The following is a 22,632-nucleotide window of genomic DNA, read 5'->3' as shown; positions in this document are numbered from 1 at the left end:
TTTTTTACTCTTTATCTTATTTGTTTCTGCCACTTATTTATTGTTATGCCTACGAAATAGCACTTTAATATCCCAGTGCCCGATCATTTGTTTATATTTGTGGTTATGCTTACTAAATTTGTAGTCCTGTTAATCTTACTGTAAGCCTGAGCATCGTCACTTATTTCAGTGGCTAGTGTCCCCAGTGTAATTGTGCAAATGACAAATGAAATGCTCTTGAGTTGACCAGCGAGAAGTGTGGCTCCAGGACACATGGCCCCATCGGCCCTTTAAGACGCTTGTTCTGGGAGGCGCTTGAGTGCAGTTCGCCCTCCTGACGCTCCGCTCGACGCCCAGGAAGAGAAATGTTGCCACAAGTTTAAAGATGTCGACTCATTTGTTGTTTTAACATGTATTCTGTCGTGTATATGTTCCTGTGGTGTTATTGAGGGTAATAATGCTGGATGGTTGGACTAATGAAGTTCAGTTTGGATTTCGGCCGGTTGCTGGGGCTCAGCGGTGAGTTTCACGACTGCATGGAAACTTTGTTTCTGTCTGTCCGAGTTATAAAGTTAGTTTTCCATGAATCATAGCGTAAAACAAAAGGCACGATATGCTTATCTCGCCGTAACGCGCTTTAGTGGCTGTGGGATCTAATGTGAGTCAGATTTATATAGATATAAAAGCTTATTAAATCATGATGCCACTTATGCGATTGTTGTTTCGGCTAATATGTAACTGCGGTTGTCATCCGGCTAGCTTTTACTATTTGTCGATGGTAATTCTGTCTAAACCTTAGTATGTGTCAAATCCATATTTAATGTTTAATAATATTACAAAGACTAGCCAACGAACTCGAGTTAAACTTTGTTAGCCTAATCTCTCACATTCTGTATTCATTTATTTCAGTTGACAATGAATTAAATCAATTAAATGTATACGTTTACCACAGGCTTTTTATTTTAAACTAATTCAAATGCTAGAAATCGCATGCAACAGGCCTGTGAATCACAGACACACTTAATTAGATTTTATCTGCTGTTGATTTCCTGTTTGAGTGTGTTTTTATTAAGAATAAACATTTTCAGACAAACCAATTTAGATGCATCATAATTTAGTTATAATTTGTAATGGTTAAGCATTCTTGTAAATTTAAGTGCAAATTAGTTAAAGGCTACCTCAAGTGTAATGGCAAAAAATGCCCTTTCATACAATAATAAACATAAAGGTTCTTCAATGTTTCTTTAGGATAATCAACAATCCTTCTTATCAAAGACCATTTGGGGATCTTAAGTTACCCATATGATTCTTTGGAGATTTAAAAAAGTTCTTGATCTATGCTGGAAAATCCTAGCTGGTAGCTCCATTTGGAACATGATCACTGGTTCCTAGTTTTTGGAATGTGGTAGCTGGTAGTCCCATAGTGTGTGCGTATATATACATATATTGTGTGTGTGTGTGAAGACTTCAGATGCAAAAGCCTCTAAGTGCCATTTGAATTTTTCTTCTAGAATTATCATTTTTATCAAGCTTGTATTTGTTCAGTTATTTCACTTTAATGGCAATGAAAATTATCTATTAAAGTGAGATTACTGAACCTACATATACGAGCTTGATAAAAATGATAATTTTAGAAGAGAATTTCAGATGGTACTTAAAGGCTTTTGCATCTGAAGTCTTATATATATATATATATATATATATATATATATATATATATATGTATATGTATAAATGAGGCACATAAAGTAGATGCCTAATTAGCAGCTGTTGGCTACTATACGTAAGCCATATGTTGGAACGGTCAAAGTCGGTTTGTGAACATTTGAGCGCAAGTTGACTGCAACCTCAGGTAGACGCATGTATGAATATCTAAATCTGTAGTAGACTTCAGCAGATGACTTTGTGAAACTTACACAAGACAAAGGCTTTGGCAAACATTACATTAAACGGTTACCATAGTAAAAAAAAAAAACAGTAATATTGAGTTAATACTTATAAAAGTAGAAATCAACACATTCCCATCTGTGAAAGGTTATCCAATTTCAAATCTCAGTGGTTTTTACTACCAGAGGTTGAGCAATTTTGTGGCAACTGTGAGTGATGACGGCCTCTGAAAAGATGGCTGACGTGTCGTGTCTGGAGCGGTGGCATCTACATGGGAAGGCCAGCCAATGATCAGATAGAAACCTCTTAGGCCGTGTGTCCACCAAAGCGTTTTTTAATGTGGCTGGTGTGTTTTTTCAATTGTTTTCAATGGGAGCGCTTGAGCGTAACGAGGCGCCGAGCGTCTTTTTTACGCTGAAGTGCTGAGCATTCAGCGTTTTTTACAGGTCGCCGAGAGTTGAAGAATGTTCAACTTTGGGTAAAACGCAGCGCTCATCACTGTCACTTTTTACCCAACCGTCCAATCACAGTAGAGGAGGGGCGGGACTAATACCACACCGACCAACGGATAGTCTGTATCATAGCAACGAAGCGCCTCAACTGAAGAAAAAAACTGCGCTGCCAAAAAAAAACGCTCTCAAGCGCACATACCTCGCCGTTTTCAAATGGCTAAAAACGCTTTGGTGGACACGTCCTTAACGTTCCAAAACACAGCTACCAGTTTAAAGGGTTAGTTCACACAAAAATTTTAATTCTGTCATACTCGCCCTCATGTCATTTCAAACCCGTAATACTTTCGTTCGTCTTCAGAACACAAAAGATCTTTTTGATGAAATCTGAGAGCGTTCTGTCCCTCCATTGACAGCCACACAACTGAAACTTTGACGCTTCAAAAAGTTCATAAAGACATTGTAAAACTAATCCATATGAATTTAGCAGTTTAGTCTAAAATTTCTGAATAGACTCAATCACTTTATGTGATGAAAGATTTAATTTAGGCTTTTATTCACATATAAACATTCATCAACTCGCACATCAGTTGTGGTGAACAGAAGCTCAAGCATGTTCGCTTGACATGCATGTTCGTTTGTTCTGGAGCGTCATTCGGGTCCGATTGAGCTACTATTTATGTTCGCTGACCAATGTTTATATGTGAATAAAAGCCTAAATTCAATCTGTTCATTGTGTAAAACAGTCGTCTCTTTAGAAAATTTGGACTAAACCGCTCAATTAATATGGATTAGTTTTGTGATCTCTTTATGAAGCATCAAGTGTCAGTTGCGTAGCTGTCAATGGACGGACAGAAAGCTATCCGTTTTCATCAAAAAGATCTTCATTTGTGTTCAGAAGACAAACAAAAGTCTTACGGGTTTGGAACGACATGAGGGTGAGTATGACATAATGTACATTTTTGTGTGAACTAACCCTTTAAACTGGATTTTTCAGACCAGAGTTGTGGTGTCTGGCTTCTTTAAAGAACAAATATATGGATGGTTTTATAAAAAGCTAGAGAATGAAAAATCTTTAGGGAACTTGAAAAGGTTTCCCAATGACATCAGGCTGTAAAGTCCCGTTAGCTTTTAATTGGATACTTTATTTTTCATTGAGTTTTTTTGTCTGTGTGGGTGTGTGTTGTCATTACATGAAGTACTGCTAGTTTGTGTTGTCTAATATTGGGCTGTACTCAAAGTTGGCGGTAGAAATGTAAATATACTTAAGAGCATGATCCATCATTAAATGCTGAAGTGTACATCGTTTTTTCCCACCAAGGCTGTTGCTCTAAGTTGCTATTTTCCTGTCTGTTGCATTCACAGTAAAATGATCGGAGATGTGGAAGGTTGACAGGGTAAATCTACCAAGTACCGGTAGCTTAAATAAACATCTTTGGTTAACATTGTGACATGTCCTTATAGTCCTTTACTGCTGTTTTAATCAAATGGATTCAGCATTTTGACTGGTGGCAGTGAAAACCGTATCAGTGGGGATCTTTTGCATGGGACAGTTTGCATGATCCAAGGAAGACGTGACTAGCCAGGGGCCACCTGCGGTTTCTGTATCTTACCAAGGTAAATCCGTTTTTTGACCGCCATTGTCACGAGGCCATCGAAGTGTGAGATGAGTCACTAAAGGGAAGTTTGCTGGTCAATGCATCACTTTTCTGCAACCGCAGGACTCGTCTCAGATCACGGCCTGCTTCATTTGCATTCGCCTGAGATTTGTGGTGCTACTTTGGCTGTGATTTATAACTGAAGGCAAACTGTGTGCATCTCTTTGATGCATGAGAACACCCACGTGGGATATTAAGAGTGTTGTAATGGCTATTGAAGACACGGAAACAGCGTTTTTTGAGCGCCTAATGTATCTTCACTTCTCTGTAAGGAAACGGTTAGCAAGGTTGTAAAGTTCTGTCTCTTTCTGAAACAGGAATGTTATTGTTTGGCTAAGAAATGTAAAAGAATAACAAAAATGGACTTGGAAATTTTGTTATGTAGGTTTTCGGTCGTTGTGCAGCTGGTTGCGTATTATGATCATCAAAACCCTGGGCTGGCTGAAACAAGGATAAAACTATCACTGAGCTCTCATGAATCCCGTAAAAGAAAACAAAACCTGAAAAATTAGTCTGAAAACCATTTGCTTAGATTAGCTAATGGCAAAATCCAAAAATGTGTCATTGGACGATCTTCAGAGAAAGTATTGTTTTACTAGGCCGTTGTTTAAATGTCTTTCTTGTGGAATGTTTTGAGCTGTGTCGTTTATGTGAGGCCGTGTGGCTTGGAGAAATGTCTGCAAGGTCTAATTTTGCCATTGCTGCAAGGGAACTTTAGGATAGCTGACAAATGAATTGCAATCCTACAGGGCTTTAGGTCCCATGTTTGTTGAGGGAGTGTGTTTTTCTTTTTGCTGATAACTCTTTTCCCACTGGTTTAGTTGGCTTTTCTGTGGCAGACATGATGTGAAATTAAATCTTTGCACAGCTGGACCCTGGAACTGATAATTAAACAAAACCATCAGCAGTCAAGGTTAAAAATATATGACATAGGCTTTAGTGGTTTATGCAATTAGAGAAGTAAAAACCAATACTTCATTGTGAGAAGTTTTCATGGGTTTGTAACAATTTGACTGAAATGTCATTTCATAGTCACAAATGAAAGGGATTTTCTTATTGTGAGTGTGCCGTGAGCATTTGGAGTGAATAAAGAACTAGGAAATGGTAAATTTTAGGATTTGACAACATGACACAAAACAAGTGGCTTGTGTTGATTCTATTTTCTGCATTATTGAACGTTTTAATTCTCAAAAAGTGTGATTGTTGGCTAAGGCTATAGTGATTCTCTTTGCTTGAATTGGGACTTTGGACTTATGGATTGTTTTCTCTGGATCTTTCCACAGGCTCCAGTGATGAAAGGCCAGAGGAGATGGACACAGGTGCTCTCCCCGGGCAGAATGACCACATGCTTTCACAGGTACACAAGAACACTGGGCTTTTTTCATGAATTGCTAAATTAAATCAGAAATGAGAATGAGAGGTCAAAAGACCTGCATGTTTACCTGCTGTTTTTGAATGAACTGCTTTCATGTGTTTTCTGACCATTAGTTTTAAGTCTGAAATTTAATTAACTTAATTCAGGTCTTTTACTCACTGGCTATCTTTTTAACTATTCCTGATCGATTCCTGCAAAGCGACATGGATAGTGGCCTTAAAAGTGTATATGCAATCCTTTTGATATTTTATATAAAAAAAAGAGCAAAAATCTAACCTTTCATTGAAGTAAAATAATTGAAAAAGGGGGGAAATCAACATTATGATATAAATGTTTTTCTCCATAACTCGTTAGGAACAATTATTTGCCCCCTTTTATTAACTACTTTTTGCAATATCCTTTTCCCAAGATAACAGCTCTGAGTTTTCTCCTATAATGCCGGATGAGTTTGGAGAACACCTGACAAGAGATTAGAGACCATTTCTCCATACAGAATCTCTCCAGATCCTGCAGATTCCCAGATCCATTTTGGTGCTTCTCTTCAGTTCAGCCCACTCATTTTCTATAGGGTTCAGGTCTGGGACTGGGATAGCCATGGGAGATGCTTGGTTATGTGCTCAGTGACCCATTTTTGTTTTGATGTTTGTTTTTGGATCACTGTCCTGTTGGAAGATCCAAACATGGCCCTTTATAAGATTTCTAGCACAGGCTGTCAGGTTTTGATTTTTTTTTATCTGTTGGTATTTGATCGAATCCATGATGCCATGTATCTGAACAAGATGTCCAGGACATCCAGCAGAAAATTAGGCCCACAGCATTAAAGATACAGCAGAGTATTTCATTTTGCACATGGGGTTATTTTTTATCCTTGTATGAACCAAACCCATATTAAGTGTTACTGGCAAAAAGCTCTTTTCATTTTTTTTTTCTTCATTTGTCCAGCAGAGGTTGTCATTTTTTTTTTTTTCTGTTGGTATTTGATCAAATGAAAGCCTTTTGAAATCAAATGTTTGCCTTTTTTAAAATAAAATACCAAAAGGAAATATATATATATATACACACACACAAACCCGATTCCAAAAAAGTTGGGACACTGTACAAGTAAAAAATTGTGAGTAAAAAAGGAACTGAATAATTTACAAATCTCATAAACTTATATTTTATTCACAATAGAATATAGATAAAATATCAAATGTTGAAAGTAAGACATTTTGAAATGTCATGCCAAATATTGGCTCATTTTGGATTTCATGAGAGCTACACATTCCAAAAAAGCTGGGACAGGTAGCAATAAGAGGCCGGAAAAGTTAAATGTACATATAAGGAACAGCTGGAGGACCAATTTGCAACTTATTAGGTCAATTGGCAACATGATTGGGTATAAAAAGAGCCTCTCAGAGTGCCAGTGTCTCTCGGAAGTCAAGATGGGCAGAGGATCACCAATTCGCCCAATGCTGCGGCAAAAAATAGTGGAGCAATATCAGAAAGGAGTTTCTCAGAGAAAAATTGCAAAGAGTTTGAAGTTATCATCATCTACAGTGCATAATATCATCCAAAGATTCAGAGAATCTGAAAAAATCGTTGTGCGTGAGGGTCAAGGCCGGAAAACCATACTGGATGCCCGTGATCTTCGTGCTTAGATGGCACTGCATCACATACAGGAATGCCATTGGCTGTTGCCGGCTAAAACTCTATAGGTCAAAAAAGAAGCCGTATCTAAACAGGATCCAGAAGCGCAGGTGTTTTCTCTGGGCCAAGGCTCATTTAAAATGGACTGTGGCAAAGTGGAAAACTGTTCTGTGGTCAGACGAATCAAAATTTGAAGTTCTTTTAGGAAAACTGGGATGCCATGTCATCCGGACTAAAGAGGAAGAGGACAAGGACAACCCAAGTGGTTATCAGCACTCCGTTCAGAAGCCTGCATCTCTGATGGTATGGGGTTGCATGAGTGCGTGTGGCATGGGCAGCTTACACATCTGGAAAGGCACCATCAATGCTGAAAGGTATATCCAAGTTCTAGAACAACATATGCTCCCATCCAGACGTTGTCTCTTTCAGGGAAGACCTTGCATTTTCCAACATGACAATGCCAGACCACAACTACATTATCATGGCTGCTTAGAAGGATCCGGGTACTGAAATGGCCAGCCTGCAGTCTAGATCTTTCACCCATAGAAACATGTGGCGCATCATAAAGAGGAAGATGCGACAAAGAAGACCTAAGACAGTTGAGCAACTAGAAGCCTGTATTAGACAAGAATGGGGCAACATTCATATTACTTAACTTGAGCAACTTATCTCCTCAGTCCCCAGACGTTTGCAGACTGTTATAAAAAGAAGAGGGGATGCCACACAGTGGTAAACATGGCCTTGTCCCAACTTTTTTTAGATGTGTTGATGCCATGAAATTTAAAATCAACTTATTTCCCCTTAAAATTATAAATTTTCTCCGTTTAAACATTTGATATATCATCTATGTTGTATTCTGAGTAAAATATTGAAATTTGAAACTTCCACATTATTGCATTCTGTTTTTATTCACAATTTGTACAGTGTCCCAACTTTTTTGGAATCGGGTTTGTATATCAACTGCTCTTTATTTTAAATGAACTTTTATTCAGCAAAAACTCTTTAAATTGATCAAAACTGACAGCAAAGACATTTTATGATACATTACAATGTAAAAAACATTTTTTTTTTAAATGCTGTTCTTTCCATTCGTAGAATCCTTAAAAAACGTTTTTTTTTTTTGCACAAAATATTTTCATTGTTTCTACAAAAACATTAGGAAGCACTACTGTTATCAACATTAACTATAAAAATGCTTCTTGAGCAGCAAATCAGCATATTATAATTATTTCTGAAGGATCATGTGACTGATGACTGGAGTAATGATGCTGAATATTCAGCTTTGCAATCACAGGAATAAATTACATTGTAAAATATATTAAACTAGAAAAGTTATTTTAGATTGTAATAAGATTTCAAAACAAAATTACTTTTTATTTTTTGCCTATGTGCATTAAAGACTTATAAAGAAATATAAAGAAGTGAATGAACTTTATCTTCTAGTCATGTCTCAACAAATCAGTTGGGTCAAGGTCGGGTCGGTGTGCTCCAAACATTTACTCCCCAGCATATTGTTTGCAGTTGTTTTGAGGCTCTTTTGTTCCAAGAAACACTGTGTTATTTTGGTGAATGCTTCACATTCATTGCTGAAACTTTCAAACGGTCTTATCTACCCATGATAGTCAGATAGTGTGCATTCTTCTACAGACTGTGTATAATACCAGACACTGTAATAGTTGTCTGCTCACACAAAACTGTTACCCTGCGGTCATCTTTAAGAATTTCAAGCTTTAAGTTACATTTTATTTGGTTAACCACTCATAGTGGGCGCAACACTGGCTTCAAACATTTGTGCTTTGTCAATCAGCATATGGATTTATAGAGGCCAAAGTCCTCCACAGTGGTTTTGTAACATTTTTCAACCTTGTTTTAGCGCTTACAACTAAAGAAGTCTTTCTCAAATAGGGTAAAATTCCTTTCTTAAACCACTTTGATGAAGGACATGCAGAAACAGACCTCTGTTTGCGGCTATTTTGCTCAGTTTAACTCTTCTGAAACCAATAAAGTACCTGCATGTCTGTTTGTTCCTGATACTGTCTCATTTGGGTTTGTGTGTTCTACAGGATGTCTTAAATGGTGAGGAGGGTCTTAGTGAGGAAGAGAAGGCCAGACGGAAAGCAGAGAGGCGCAAAGCCAAGAGGAAGGTGAGAGGAGATACACTTTGCCACACTAAGTATAAGAATGATTCACCTTTAACACAGAGTTTACTGTCGGGGCAGATCTATTATGCATTGTTTTTTTAAATTGTGTTCTTATTGTGATCCGAGCCATAAATAAGATGGATTTTATTGCATTGTGTTGCCGGCCAAAAAAAAAAAAAAGATTTCTTTTTCTTTTTAGCGTCAACGGCAGCGGAAGAAACTAGAACGGGTTAAAAAGGATGAAAGTACTGAACAGGTAAATTGAAACTAGTTTAATGGTTAGGATGGTGTGAGCGGGCTTTGACACAGGATGTTCCTTCTGCACTTTTTTGAAAAACATTTCTGCAGATCAGTGCATCTCATCTTTTCCTCTTTCAACAACGTTTATTGAGTATTTAAAAAAAAAAAAGGACCAAACAATGGACCAATCAGAATTAACTGAGGGTGAGACGGTAATTTCCTTATAAACTAATTCACACACACACACACACACACACACACACACACACACACACACACACGTACGTTTTATTTTCATGTCTGATTCTCACCAAGTCAAAAATACAGTAAAATAGTATTACCATTTTAAATAGCTCTTTTCTATTTTAATATTTTACGATGTAATTTATTCCTGTGAGGATAAAGCTGAATTTTCAGTGTCACATGGTCCTTCAGAAATCTTTCTAATATGCTGGTTTGGTCCTCAAGACGACCAAACAGGATCCCTAACCCTTTAAATGCAGCGTACTAGTTCTATAACAGAGGCACTTTGTCTTGAATATACTTTACATTTTATATATACGCCCCTAGCTCTATCAACACACACTTTTAAAAATGTGATATTTCTTTTCTTTGAGGACGATGAGAATGCTGGAGCTGATTCTGAACTGGACGAGTCTGATGAGTCTGAGCCAGAGGAGGTGGAAGATATTGGCCTTTCAAAGGTGGAAGAGAAGCCAGTCGCTCCTCCAAGTCTTTCTGGACCTCCTCTGGCTTCAGGGAACAAAAGCAACCGGCAGCCGACGGCCCGTGATAGTGAGGAGGTATGAAAATAGATACAACTATACTGCCATAGCTTATAGACTTTCAGAGTTTGCCACTGGTTTATTGTTTAAATTGCTGACTTTGACACTGTTCCCTTGTGTTCAGGACCCAGGGTGGGATGTGAACAGTGCTTTTGTTGCCAATGCTGTCAATCACATTCGACCCAAAGCTAAAAGTAAAGGAGCTCACAAGTCGAAAGAGAACAAGGAAAATGAGAGCAGGACTGGAGAAGTGAGTTTAAGTGTTTATTCAGTGTCCTGTCGTTTGTTGCCATCTGTGGGGCTGAACATACTCTTGTGTCATAAAGGTGGAGCCTATGTTGGGATTATTGGGTATTAATGTAGTTTCTAAATCTGTAAGGTTACAGGTCATAGTGGACTTATGACATCTTTTATTCTTTCAGCTGGTAGAGCTGCCACTGTTGTGACAGATTGCATGCTTCACCATACTATGCGTCTACCCAGCAAGCCCAGTTCATATTATGCCAGATGCACACTGCTCGATTTTCACACGCTACAATACAGTCTAGTCTCTGTTTAGTTTCTGCTGTGTGCACATAACACAACGGATCGACGACAGGGGGTCACATAATACACGACATTTCAATAGGAGGAATCACAGACAACTCTGTCTGGTCTACAAACTACAAACTAACCACACACAAATGGGAATTGATACATGAAACTGTACACAACAGCTGTCTTTTTTTGTGGTTGATGTGAAATATTTTGTTAAATAACGCAGTTTCCTTATGTTTGATTTGTTTTGTTTTCTTAGTTGCATTTAGTGTACACTCGTTCAAACATTTGGGAACAGGAACATTTTTGCAGAAATACTTTTATTCATCAAGTTAAATGAATTAAATTGCCCAAAAGAGAAACTTATGTTACAAAAGATTTCTATCTCAAATAAATGCTGTTAAACTTTCTTCTCATAACAGAATCCTGGGAAAAAAGTATCATGGATTCCACAAACATTAATCAACTCAACTGTTTTCAACACTGATGATAATAATACGAAATGTTTCTTGAGCAGCAAATCAGCATATTAGAATGATTTCTGAAGAATCATGTGACATTGAAGACTGGAGTAATGATGCTGAAAATTCAGCTTTGGCATCAATTAAATACATTTTAAAATAATATGATATTTTAAAGGGGTCATGAATTGAGAAATCAAATGTTCTTTGATCTTTTGACATACAAGAGGTCATTGTACTATACAAATATCCTGTACATTTCAAAAATCAACAGCTTAAAACCAAGCTTCCAAAAGTAAATGTTTCGGATTTTGTCGCATTATTACTTCATAGTGCGACGAAAGACCTGCTCAGCAGAAGCTCAACTCCTACTTCTACATCATTGCCTCTTTAGCCCCGCCCACCAATTTGCACATCATGTAGTAGTAAATACAAAACAGCCGCAAACACAGGATTTCTGCATCAATAAAGCTATAGTGATTCCTCTGAGGATTACAAGACATTTTGAAGTGCCAAGTTGTGAAAAAAGTCTTTGCATTTCCTTCCTTGTGATCCTTAACATTAAGGAAATGTGTATGAACTTTATTTGTCAAATAAAGGCTTTTCAGAGACTAAAAATAAAAGATGATGCAGCGATGACTATTGGATCAGACAGAAATGTCCCATAAGAATAGCCAATAAGAAAGACAGTGTGACAAACAATGGTATATTCATTCGTAATTCTGTTAACACGAAACACCAAGTCTTCCTTTTGTCAACTTTAAATATGATACTTCAACTTTATTTGCCACAAACATGACTTATGAACCATTTGTAATACACATATAGTTATACCATTTGCCAACAATGGTAAACATTTAAGATTCAAGATATTTTTCAACATCTAAGTTTTCAAAACAATTCCACTCGTTTAATGGCGGGATGTTTAAATTTTAAAATGCAAAGCTGCTACCCAGGCAATTGTAGCACTGGGCGTTTCCTTCCAAGCAGGGCCTAAAACTAACTTTTTGACGCACATGCCAATGGCCAGGGACATAAGAAAATGTACCGGCCATAGATATTTTTTACCGGCCATGAAACTGTTTTTGAAAAACAGTGAGTAGACTATTAGAATTGAGATGCAGCCAATGCTTTTGGGTTGTCACATTCTTCCTGATTTTGTCACACAGCAGAACATTTAGTTTGTTCATACTTTTGGTATTTACATATTTTAATGTCTTTCATGCAGTTTTAAATGTTTCCTTTTCGCTTTAACGAAATAGAGATAAGTCCGTTATTTCAGTGGTAATCAGTAGCATGTCTATGCGATGCATGGACATTGTTGAAAATAACCCGTAATTAATATATTATCCTTGTATATTATTGTAATATATCATTAACCTGCCATTAATATACTATATTGTACTTTTTTTAACAGGTCATTGGCTTATCAGATGATAAAACTAAAAGAAGTGCCTTACTAGTAGGTGTGTAATTCTTTTTCTTTCTCACACACAAAAAAACACATTACTTGTCAGTAGGGGTGTGACGAGACCCTTATCTCACGAGACAAGACGAGACACGAGATTGGGTTCACAAGAACGAGACGAGACGAGATTTTTGCACAATATTTGATAGAAATCCCCAATGACAAAATTCATGACTGGAAAAATAGTCTGTAGGTGGATTTTGAAATGTTTTAACTAAATCATCTTGTAATGAATGTCATTTCAGTTCTACTTTATGAGTATGAATTATCAAATACATTGAAATACAACAATATAGAAGCACTGTAAAGGTTTTAACACAAACTCAACTGACTGGCTTCTCTCAAGTATGATTTCACACGAGTCTCTTCAGATCTTACTGTACATTATGAGCTTCCAGAACTTCTGATTGAGGCTGTGTGACCTCCAAATGAAACTACTTTCCACAAATTGAAAATAGAAATAAAAACAGTATAAATCAACAGTTTTTCTTATTAGTGCAAACGATAATTAAGTGCAAGGGCAACCATAATCAAAGTAGGCCAACTCTCTCTGTATTCAAAGTGCAAACAGAGACCAAAACAGAGACCAGAGCCACGACTACACCGTCCAGAGATAGGTTTGATATTGGGAGACGGGCTATTGTATGCAGTCTATTGGGAGACGGGTTATTGTATGCAGTCTAATTTGCGCGCATCGTGTTTACTTTCACTTTCACTCCATAGTGGCGGTGCTGAACGCGCGTTCTACAAGATAAGGGGCCATTCACACAGAGTGCGTTTTTGCTTTGTAAAATGTGATACTACGTAGAATGGGGGAACTGATTTTAACTTGAGCGCCGCATTTTTAGAACGCTGTGTCATGCGCGAGACGCTGCAAAAGATTCAAGACGCGAGCGCAAGGTTACACATCCGTCTAGCGCGTTTACATAGAAAAATAATGGAAAAGTACCGCACTGGAATGGAAAAAAGGTTCTGTGTGAACCGCCCTAAGACATCTCAGATCGACTCTCTGTTGCGCAACAAATCCTCCGCCATCGTAACGCGATCAGTGAACTGAGTCCTGCTGCACTGTCACAGTCTGTGTGCGACTGCAACTCATGCTGGATGAGCAGAGGAGACGTTTACAATAGCAAAACGACAGTGGAGGCGGCCGGTGCCGCGGTGTACACCGTAATGTGAATGTAGCGGTGGCATATTCTATTCTAATTATGGCGATATCGCGAGACAGCTTTTCAGTCGACGAGACATCTCGTCACATTTTAGTCTCGCGAGATCTCGTGGCACGAGATCTCGTCACACCCCTACTTGTCAGATTAGAGGAAGGAGGTATGTGAATGTTTTCTTGTAGTTCAGCCTAAAATTAAAATGGTAATTATTTGCTTACTGTTATGTTGTTTCAAACTTCTATGATTTCTTTCTTCCATGGAGCATAGAAACTTTGAAATAGTCCTGGACACTCTTTGGAAAACAAATTAAATTTCATCAATTGGCTTCAGAAGACCTTTGCATTCTCCCTAGAAACTTTCGGTTTCCTCGCAAAACCTTTGAATTCTCCCGAGAAACTTTGGGTTTCCTCGTAAAACCTTCTGCGTTAGCCTGAGAAACTACTCGGTTACTATCGTAACCTCGGTTCCCTAGATAAGGAACGAGTATTGCGTAGCTACTGTATACGCAATGGGGAAACTCATTTCCTCAGATTTATTGAAGCTTAAAATGTAAAGCACATTGCAGCTGCACAGCTAGCACAGTGTGAGACTGGCTCACTCATTGGCTGTGCTGCAGCAACTGCACATCCAATGGCGAAGGCGCCTCCAACGTATGCGCCAATCAGCTAACAGCATGCCGACATACGTCAGAGCCCACCAACAGGGCGTGGCAGAGAGTATAAAATGAGCCCGAATTCGCCATTATTGCAGGTTTAAATCGACTGAAGCGACAAACTTGCCATGTTACTATAGTGCGGCAGGCTACGCAATACTCGTTCCCTATCTCAGGGAACCAAGGTTACGTTTGTAACCGAGTAGTTCCCTATCGAAATGTCACTTCGTATTGTGTAGATATACGCAGTGGGGACGCCATGTAAAATGCCGTAACATAAGTAACTGGCCAAACATGAAACTCAGGACCCCGGAGTCCATGAAACAAGCCAGAATACAATATATGTGTATACATGCATGATATACTGATAAGACCAGACACCGTCGGGTCTAAATCAGGTATACAATGATGCTACTAAGCTCATAACCCCAATAACTTACCAATAGACCATAACCCTCGGGTCTAATACATGATACAGGGACCAAAAACAGCCAGAGGCTGGTTCATAGTAAGGGATAGTGTGCTTATGAACAGTGACTTAATTATACAGATAAGACCAGACTAGTCAAGTCATAATCATACAGAAAGGACCTTCGCCTGCAGGGAAGGAACCTCCATGTTGTAAAACCTCAGCCGGCCGCTGCACAATTGTCCTTAATTGGGAAACCCATAGGACCATGCCCATGACAAGGCTATACCTCTAGTGGAATGGGCTCTTGTGCCTATAGGGCAAACCTGGCCCACAGAGGCGTTTAAAAGTTTTGCGAGACAACACAAAGGATGAAAACATGAAATGTATGTTTTCCTCCCATCTCATTTTCCCCCCTTCACCATGTCCCATTTAGGGGCTCCTTACTTTGGAGCTTGACAGCCCCAGTCCACATTCACTTTCATTATTTGAAAAAGATTTTCCAGGATGATCTTCTGAAATAAATATACTGTGTTCCATGGAAGCAAGTCAGTACAGGTTTGGAATGACATGAAGTTGAGTTAAATACCGTATTTTAGGTGAACTGTGTATTCACTCTTGAGTTTCACAATGAATCATTTTTAAACATTTGTGCTTTTATTCTTTACCAATGTAGTCTCCTCCATATAAGTCTGTCTTTCTTTTCACTCCAGAAAAAGGGATTCGATTCGTTCAGGAGGGCCAGTACACACAAGCTGTTAGTCTGTTTACAGAGGCCATTAAATGTGACCCGAAAGACTACAGGTGAGTCTTTGTGTGACTGAAACCATATCACATGTATTTCCATTTTTGTTGTTTTCATGAATTCACTCTATTTTGTTATCAGGTTTTTTGGGAATCGCTCCTACTGCTACTGTTGTCTGGAGCAGTACCCTCTGGCCCTCGCAGATGCTGAGAAGTCCATCCACATGGCTCCTGATTGGCCCAAAGGCTATTACCGTAGGGGAAGTGCACTTATGGGGCTTAAGGTGCGGCCCATTGGCATTTTTGTTTTGTCTCCCTGTATATGGAGTGAATCTGCATTTAGGTGAGTATCAATAACTTTGCTTGTGTGTTTGTTTGTAATAGAGGTACAGTGAAGCTGAGAAAGCCATGGAACAGGTGCTAAAACTAGATCAAGATTGTGAAGAAGCCGTCAATGACCTCTTGTACTCTAAAGTGCAACAACTTACGGTAAGGACTGGATCTCTTATTGTATCTCAATTGGTATACCATTGAACTATTAGTAAGGTTTTTGGATCGATTCCCATGAATGCACAAAGTTGTAGATCATTGTCATGAGAAAGCACATAAAAGCACAGGATAATTAGTCCTAAATCATTTACTTATTTTTTGTTGTTTCTTTAAAGGGACACTAAGTATCTTTTTAGGTATTTTATTATCTAAAATCAATATTTTTATTCATAAATATGTCCTTAATGGTGTACAAATACATCGGCCAATTATCTGACTTATCCTTATAAATGAAGAATTTATTATCTTTATATACATGGGACGGGTAGGTCCACGGAGGCTTCCATGTAGTTCCGCCATCTTGCAAAACTATAATGGCAGAGAGGGACAAAAAGTACTAAGCCAACGCGTTTCCACAACGCGTTTTCGTTCAGAGCCAGCCGAAACCAGCAGAACCGCAGGTGCAGAGCAGTGAGAGGCGCTTGAAACTGCACCGGCAAGTTTAAAAGTCTGGATTGCATTGTTATTATGGACCATACATATGCCCAGCCTCAGGAGAAGAAAACATCGTCGCCAAAAAAGTCAAAAGAACGTAAGAACGTAAAATGCGTGGGATTTCCCCCTTTCTGGTCAACGTATCTGCTTAATTATTTTTATTTTATTTTTATTTTATTTTTATGATTAATTTATTCTCCCCTCAAAGTGATCATAGTGCTAACAGACGGATAACAAAACTTATCACGGATCCGTGGTTTGATTAAAGTCAATTTTATTTAAAAATGATTACTCACTCACTCTTGAGCGTCTGGCGCGAGTGATTTCAATGTAAAGACGCGTCTAGAGGTCCTGCGGCGCGGTGTTTAGCGCGGCGCGGTAGAAGCGAGCCTCATTCTACCCCAGTTTGCGCGAATGAGGCGAATTGCTATCACAGAAAATGTCTTTTCTATCATTTCACTGTAGCTCAGCATCGCGATGTAAAGTTAACGTTATTGCATGATCACAGTTCATGTGTGGGGAAAGATAAGCTATTAGAGTAAAAATATTGCGTTAGGCTACTTCAGTTAATAAGAAAAAAGATTTTACAATTCCTGTACATGCAGTGATGAAGTTCATGTTCTCATGATTTATTTTTATAAATAACAATGTTTCAAAACACCCCCCCTCGACGAAGTGCTATTAGAAGACATCCTGTCAAAGCTTTTTGGTGCATATCGCCTACCGTAGATGCAATGCGCATTTGAAAAAGCGAGGCGCTGGAGAGCAAAATTAGTTTGGATGCAAAATACGAATTCACCACTAGATGGGAGTAATTCCTACTTAGTGTCCCCTTAAGTGGAACACCAATGAAAAAAACAAAAAAACATTTCAGTATGACTCATCCAAATGTAATTTTTAGAGCTGCATAACTTTGGTTGGAATAAAAACAACTTTTGTTCCATGGAAGAAAATGATTCAAACAGGTTTTGATTAACAACAGGATTAGTAAATCATTTTACTAGGGAATTATTCCTTTGAACTTCCGTTTAGAACGGGGTTAGCTTTAAAAATACTTCTTTGGAAGCAAAAATAATGCAATCCAGGAATAATGCAAAAGAAACAAATATAATTTCAGGCTTCTTCTTTCCTTTCTTATTAGGACTTTGGATATGATGAGGAGCAGAGTATTCAATTGCTGGAAAAATACAATACAGTGCAGGCTGTTGTGGCAGCGAAGGGTAAGAGCTCCTTGTCTTCCTGTCTGATTTCTCATTGAAATGAACCACTTGAGGGTGCTATTGCTACAAGCCAATTTAGTTTTAAAATAATGGGCCATGAATGACCAGAATTCACAGTACAAGTCATTCTTATCACACACAGTACTGTAGAAACGGTTATATTATATTACAATTTAAAATAATGTGTTCTATTTTAATATATTTTAAAAGGTAATTTATTTTTTGTGATGGCAAAGTTGAATTTTCAGCATCATTACTTCAGCTACTTAATCATTACATCATCACATCATTAAAAACATTTCTTATTATTCATGTTAAATAGTTGTGCTGCTTTTTGTTGTTGTTGTTGATGAAACTATGCATTTTTTTCAGGCTTCTTTGATGAATCAATTGTTCAAAAGAAAACCATTAATTTTAAAGGAAATATTTTTTATTATTATAAGTCTTTACTTTTGATAAATGTAATGTGTCCTTGCTAAATAAAAGTATTAATTTCATTAAAACCAAAACTTTGAATGGTAGTGTATATAATGTTTTTGACAGTACTGTGTATAGTATTATATACAAGTTATTTAGCCTGTAAATAATAATAAACAAATCTTTACAAATAAAAGCTCCTTTTATCTAATTTATTTTCTCTTTATTTCAAACCTGATGGATATAAACCAAAATATATTTATTCATAACAAATGATTAATTAGTCTCGCTTTAATGTCGGGCTGTAAACGATTATTCGCGATTAATCGCATCCAAAATAAAAGTTTGTGTTTACATAATATATGTGTGTATTGTGTATAAATATGTTGTATATATAAATACACACACATGCATGTATATATTTAAGAAAAATGTGTTCTATAAAATAGTTCTATTTATATATAATATAAATTATATAAAAATATATATGCAGTATATAAATGCAAATATTTCTCAAATATACATATAAAATACATATTCTCAAATATACATATATACATGCATGTGTGTGTATTTATATATACAAAATAACTATACACAATACACACACATATATGATGTAAACACAAACTTTTATTTTGGATGCGATTAATCGTTTACAGCCCTACTTTAATGCAAAAGAAGCTTAACTTTGTGCAACTTGAGTACAACTAAAATGTTAAAATTAATTGTTTAATAAATCAGTTAAAGTCTATATTATTTGAGCAAGTTGCCATGTTGCTCTGCCAACATAAACAACTCAACTTTGTTTCACATTATAACACCCCTCTGATAACTCAGCAGTTAAACGGTTAATTTATCATGGCTAATAATTGGTCATGTTGTAATAAAAAATCTATATATTTTACAGCTTCAAATCAGGACTGTGCTCTCCTCCTGCCGAGGTAAGCTGATTGCAGTATTTATTTTCATATTTTTTTTTATGTTGTTCTTTCCCTCTAATCCTATCTCCATATTTCTCTTTGTCTTGCTCTCACTCGCCTCCACAAGTCCTTGTAATTCCCTGTGGGTGGGCAACGTGACCACAGAACTGACAGAGAAACATCTGCGGGACCTGTTCAAATCGTGAGATCTGATGCTTTTGCAGTATTTTAGTTCTAAAATGATTTCCCATGAATTTGGTTTTAATTTTTGATGATGATGTTTGCCAGTTACGGAGAAATTGACAGCATTCGGGTTCTGCATGAACGTTTCTGTGCATTTGTTAACTTTAAGAATGCCAACATGGCCTCCCGTGCAATGGAGAACCTCAACGTGAGTGAAACACTTATAATAATTCATTATTATTCATTGTTTGTTGCTGTTAGTATTATATTGTTTGTAGTTATTTTGATCCTGAATTTGTTTAAAATACTATTACAAATAATAATAATTATAGTACCGGTAAATAAAATTGTAAACAAGCCTTTTGAGCTGTATATTTATTACAAATTTAGTAGTATTATTATTAGTATTTTAATGAAGCCATTTTTGAGCGCTATGTATTGTTTATATACTTAAATGCGAAACCTTTTGCAAAACAGGGACATTTTATTGAGAATACCCGGCTAGTGGTTCGATATCCAGATCGACGGATTCAGAAAGTCCTCCCGACACCTGCCATTCAGCAACCTGCAGGGGCTGCTGGGTAATTCAGTCTCTATGCTATTAAAGGGATAGTTCACCCAAAAATGAAAATGGTCATTTACTCACCCTCATGTTGTTACAAACCTGTACACGTTTATTTATTCTGATGTACACAAAAGAAGATATTTTGAAGAATATGTAACCAAACAGTTGATCGTCCCTTTTGACTTCAATATTATTATTTTTTTCTCCATACTATGGAAGTCAATGGAGCCCAATAACTGTTTGGTTACAAATATCTCTTTTTTTGTGTGTGCGTGTACAGCAGAAGAAAGACATTTGTGCAGGTTTGTTTGTAAAAACTTAAGGGTGAGTAAATGACAGTTTTCATTTGTTGGTGAACTATCCATTTAATGAGAAAAGTAATTGAGGTTTCAATTGTTTTAATGTATTTTGATGCCGTTATTTTCTTCTTCAAGAAGATTTGAAAGAAATGTCCACACCAATCTGTACTACTTCCAGGCCAAGACGCAGAGGTCCTGTCAACGGAGATGAGTGTTACTTCTGGAGGACCACCGGCTGTCATTTTGGAGATAGGTGTCGCTACAAGCACATTCCCGATCATCGAGGCAAAGACTGGCAACCTTGAGTCAACTAGCCCCTCTTCCTCTCCCTAAGAACTCTGGGAGTTGACTGCATGACTGTAGGGACTCTAATCTTCACTTTGATTATCTGTAGGTCAGGACCAGTATTGTGGATCAGCATCTTACGAAAGCTCTCTTGAGGCCGAAGCGCTTTAAACCTCACGGGGGTTCAAAGCAGACGGGACTATGGGAAAAGTGTCTTTTTTGAGGCGAGGTTTGGGTGGTGCCAGAGCATCGCTGCACCGCATCACCGTCTGCTGAGGTTTACACGGCCTCTCATATCATACGCTCGCTTCTCTCTTCCTGTGCCAACACCACCAACCCCAAAGAAGAGCCGTAGATCTGGTCTGACTTTCGAGTTCATCCTGAGAGAATGACTGTCACACTGCATTTGAGGTCACAAAGCCTCAAAATGAGGATGGGAGAATCGTACCAAAGAATAATACTATGCCGTATGCGGATTTAACGTTGAGAGAGAAATAGAGAGAGAGAAAAGGGCATTCAGGGAAAATTAGCTTCTTAGTTTTGCGTTGTGTGTTTTGATTTGATTCCACCACCTCAAACACACTCCAGCTGTTCATTCATCATGTTTGTAGTCATCTCTAATCGGACTAAAGATGTTTTTCCCGGCTAAATTCAAGACCTGCGAGGGCATATCAGTATTGCAAAGGGTTGGAGCAATTGTTTGAATCTTTCATAAATTATTTTCAGTTCTCCTTTTTGATTTTCTTGCAGTCTTGCACTTTACTATGGTGGATGGTGCCCCCCCCACCCCAAGAGTAGATGTTTGATGAGTAGAGTCAGAGTCATGTTGCTAAAAGTATTGATGATTCGTGGTATTTTCTAATGGCGTGTCATTGCCTTATAGATATTATTTACATTTATCTATAAATATGAACATGGTTTTACATTCATGTGATCACAAACGCAGGTTTCAGTTGTAGATGGTGTCATGCTGCTCAACACAATGCAGAAAATCGTGTGGTTTTCTGTGTATATTATGCAAGAGCTCCGAGACACAGGAAACTCTTGCCTTGGCATTGGCACTTTTCATGCCGTCAGCTCAAAATTGATCGGGCGGTTTTCATCATTTCCTCTTTTATTTAACGTTCTTGCTCTTGGTTCAGTGGAAGAGAAGGAAGCTGGCTGTTTGAGACTGTTCGTCATATCTTCCACCTCATGACATTTTCTTGTAGAACAGCATGCACATTTTTGTTTATATTATTTTAAGTATGATAATGATTTCATCAAGCAATATTCTCGTTGCAATGCATTTGAAAACTCGTATGACCTCGTTGTGCTGTTCTGACACACTTAACCAAAGAAACACTAATGTTTACCTAGTGTACCCCAGACAAACACATCTGCTACTTTTGTACATTACACTATTTAGGAGTTTTTCCTCAGTTTTTAGTTAAGACTGCGTAGGCTTTTATGCAGTCTATAGTCACACTAGTGCTGTATTGGGCTTTAAACGTCATTACTTTTGGTACCTTGACAGTCCAGAGTGCCTTAAAAGCATTTGCTTTCTTATCAGACGGGTTATTTTAGCATTAATATTTAAGCTGAGGTCCCCCATGAACAAAAAGGAGGTGATTTTTATTTTAGGCTGTGAAATAGGGGACAAACTAAATAATAGCGAAGTTACGTGTGTCTGTCACATGTTGATTTGGGATTGAAGATTACAGCTGTGGTTCTCATTATTCTTGTTTTTAGTTTTTTTTTAAAGACCTTGTTCAAATAAATTAGTCTGACAGTGACAATTCCTCATTGTGCTGCTCAAAGAGCAGTTAATAACTCAGTCATGCGTTAAAGGACATTTATCACTCAAATGGAAGATTTTCTATGTCATTTTGCTTGAAATCTTTAAGGGTTTTGCTGATCTCCACAATTAAATTGGAGGTCACATTCTCCATTTTCTCTCTCTTCGTTCCAACTTTTAAGTCACATTCATGCTACATATTCTAATCATGTTTTCTTTTTACCCCTATTTAGCATGGCAATGGAAAAAGTCATTAATAAATGTATTGAAACTTGTTCGTCCTCTTTTTTTCTTTTTCTTTTTCTTTTCTTTTGGTGCAATTCAATAAGACAGAGTTTGTAGCTTGCTGCACTGTACAGTAGCATGTGAAAAGGAATGGCATGTTCATTTTTAATTCAG

The 22,632-nt window shown here is 37.6% G+C and overlaps 1 protein-coding gene across 3 annotated transcripts; it reads left to right on the top strand.

Moving 5' to 3' along the window:
* Window positions 1–192: 192 nt before the first annotated feature.
* LOC307010057 (uncharacterized protein) lies at window positions 193–22,507 on the top strand. 3 transcript variants are annotated; one of them, XM_079634428.1, is made up of 16 exons: window positions 193–498; window positions 5,257–5,330; window positions 9,041–9,121; window positions 9,318–9,374; window positions 9,976–10,161; window positions 10,268–10,393; window positions 12,559–12,607; window positions 15,550–15,640; window positions 15,723–15,864; window positions 15,965–16,069; window positions 17,706–17,784; window positions 19,112–19,145; window positions 19,252–19,326; window positions 19,413–19,515; window positions 19,785–19,888; window positions 20,350–22,507. In XM_079634428.1, the coding sequence occupies exons 1-16, from the start codon at window positions 444–446 to the stop codon at window positions 20,474–20,476; spliced, it is 1,488 nt and encodes a 495-aa protein (XP_079490554.1). In that variant the 5' UTR covers window positions 193–443; the 3' UTR covers window positions 20,477–22,507. The 3 variants fall into 3 exon arrangements, with proteins under 3 accessions (XP_079490554.1, XP_079490556.1, XP_079490555.1); XM_079634430.1 differs by having other exon boundaries at window positions 231–498; window positions 20,307–22,507; XM_079634429.1 differs by having other exon boundaries at window positions 314–498; window positions 9,318–9,375; window positions 9,974–10,161; window positions 20,310–22,507.
* Window positions 22,508–22,632: the final 125 nt, after the last annotated feature.

This window comes from Phoxinus phoxinus (genome assembly GCF_949152265.1).
Source record: "Phoxinus phoxinus genome assembly, chromosome: 14".
NCBI classification, from domain to species: Eukaryota; Metazoa; Chordata; class Actinopteri; order Cypriniformes; family Leuciscidae; genus Phoxinus; species Phoxinus phoxinus.
The sequence above is the reverse complement of the archived record's forward strand: the minus strand, read 5'-3'. Positions and strand labels throughout refer to the sequence as shown.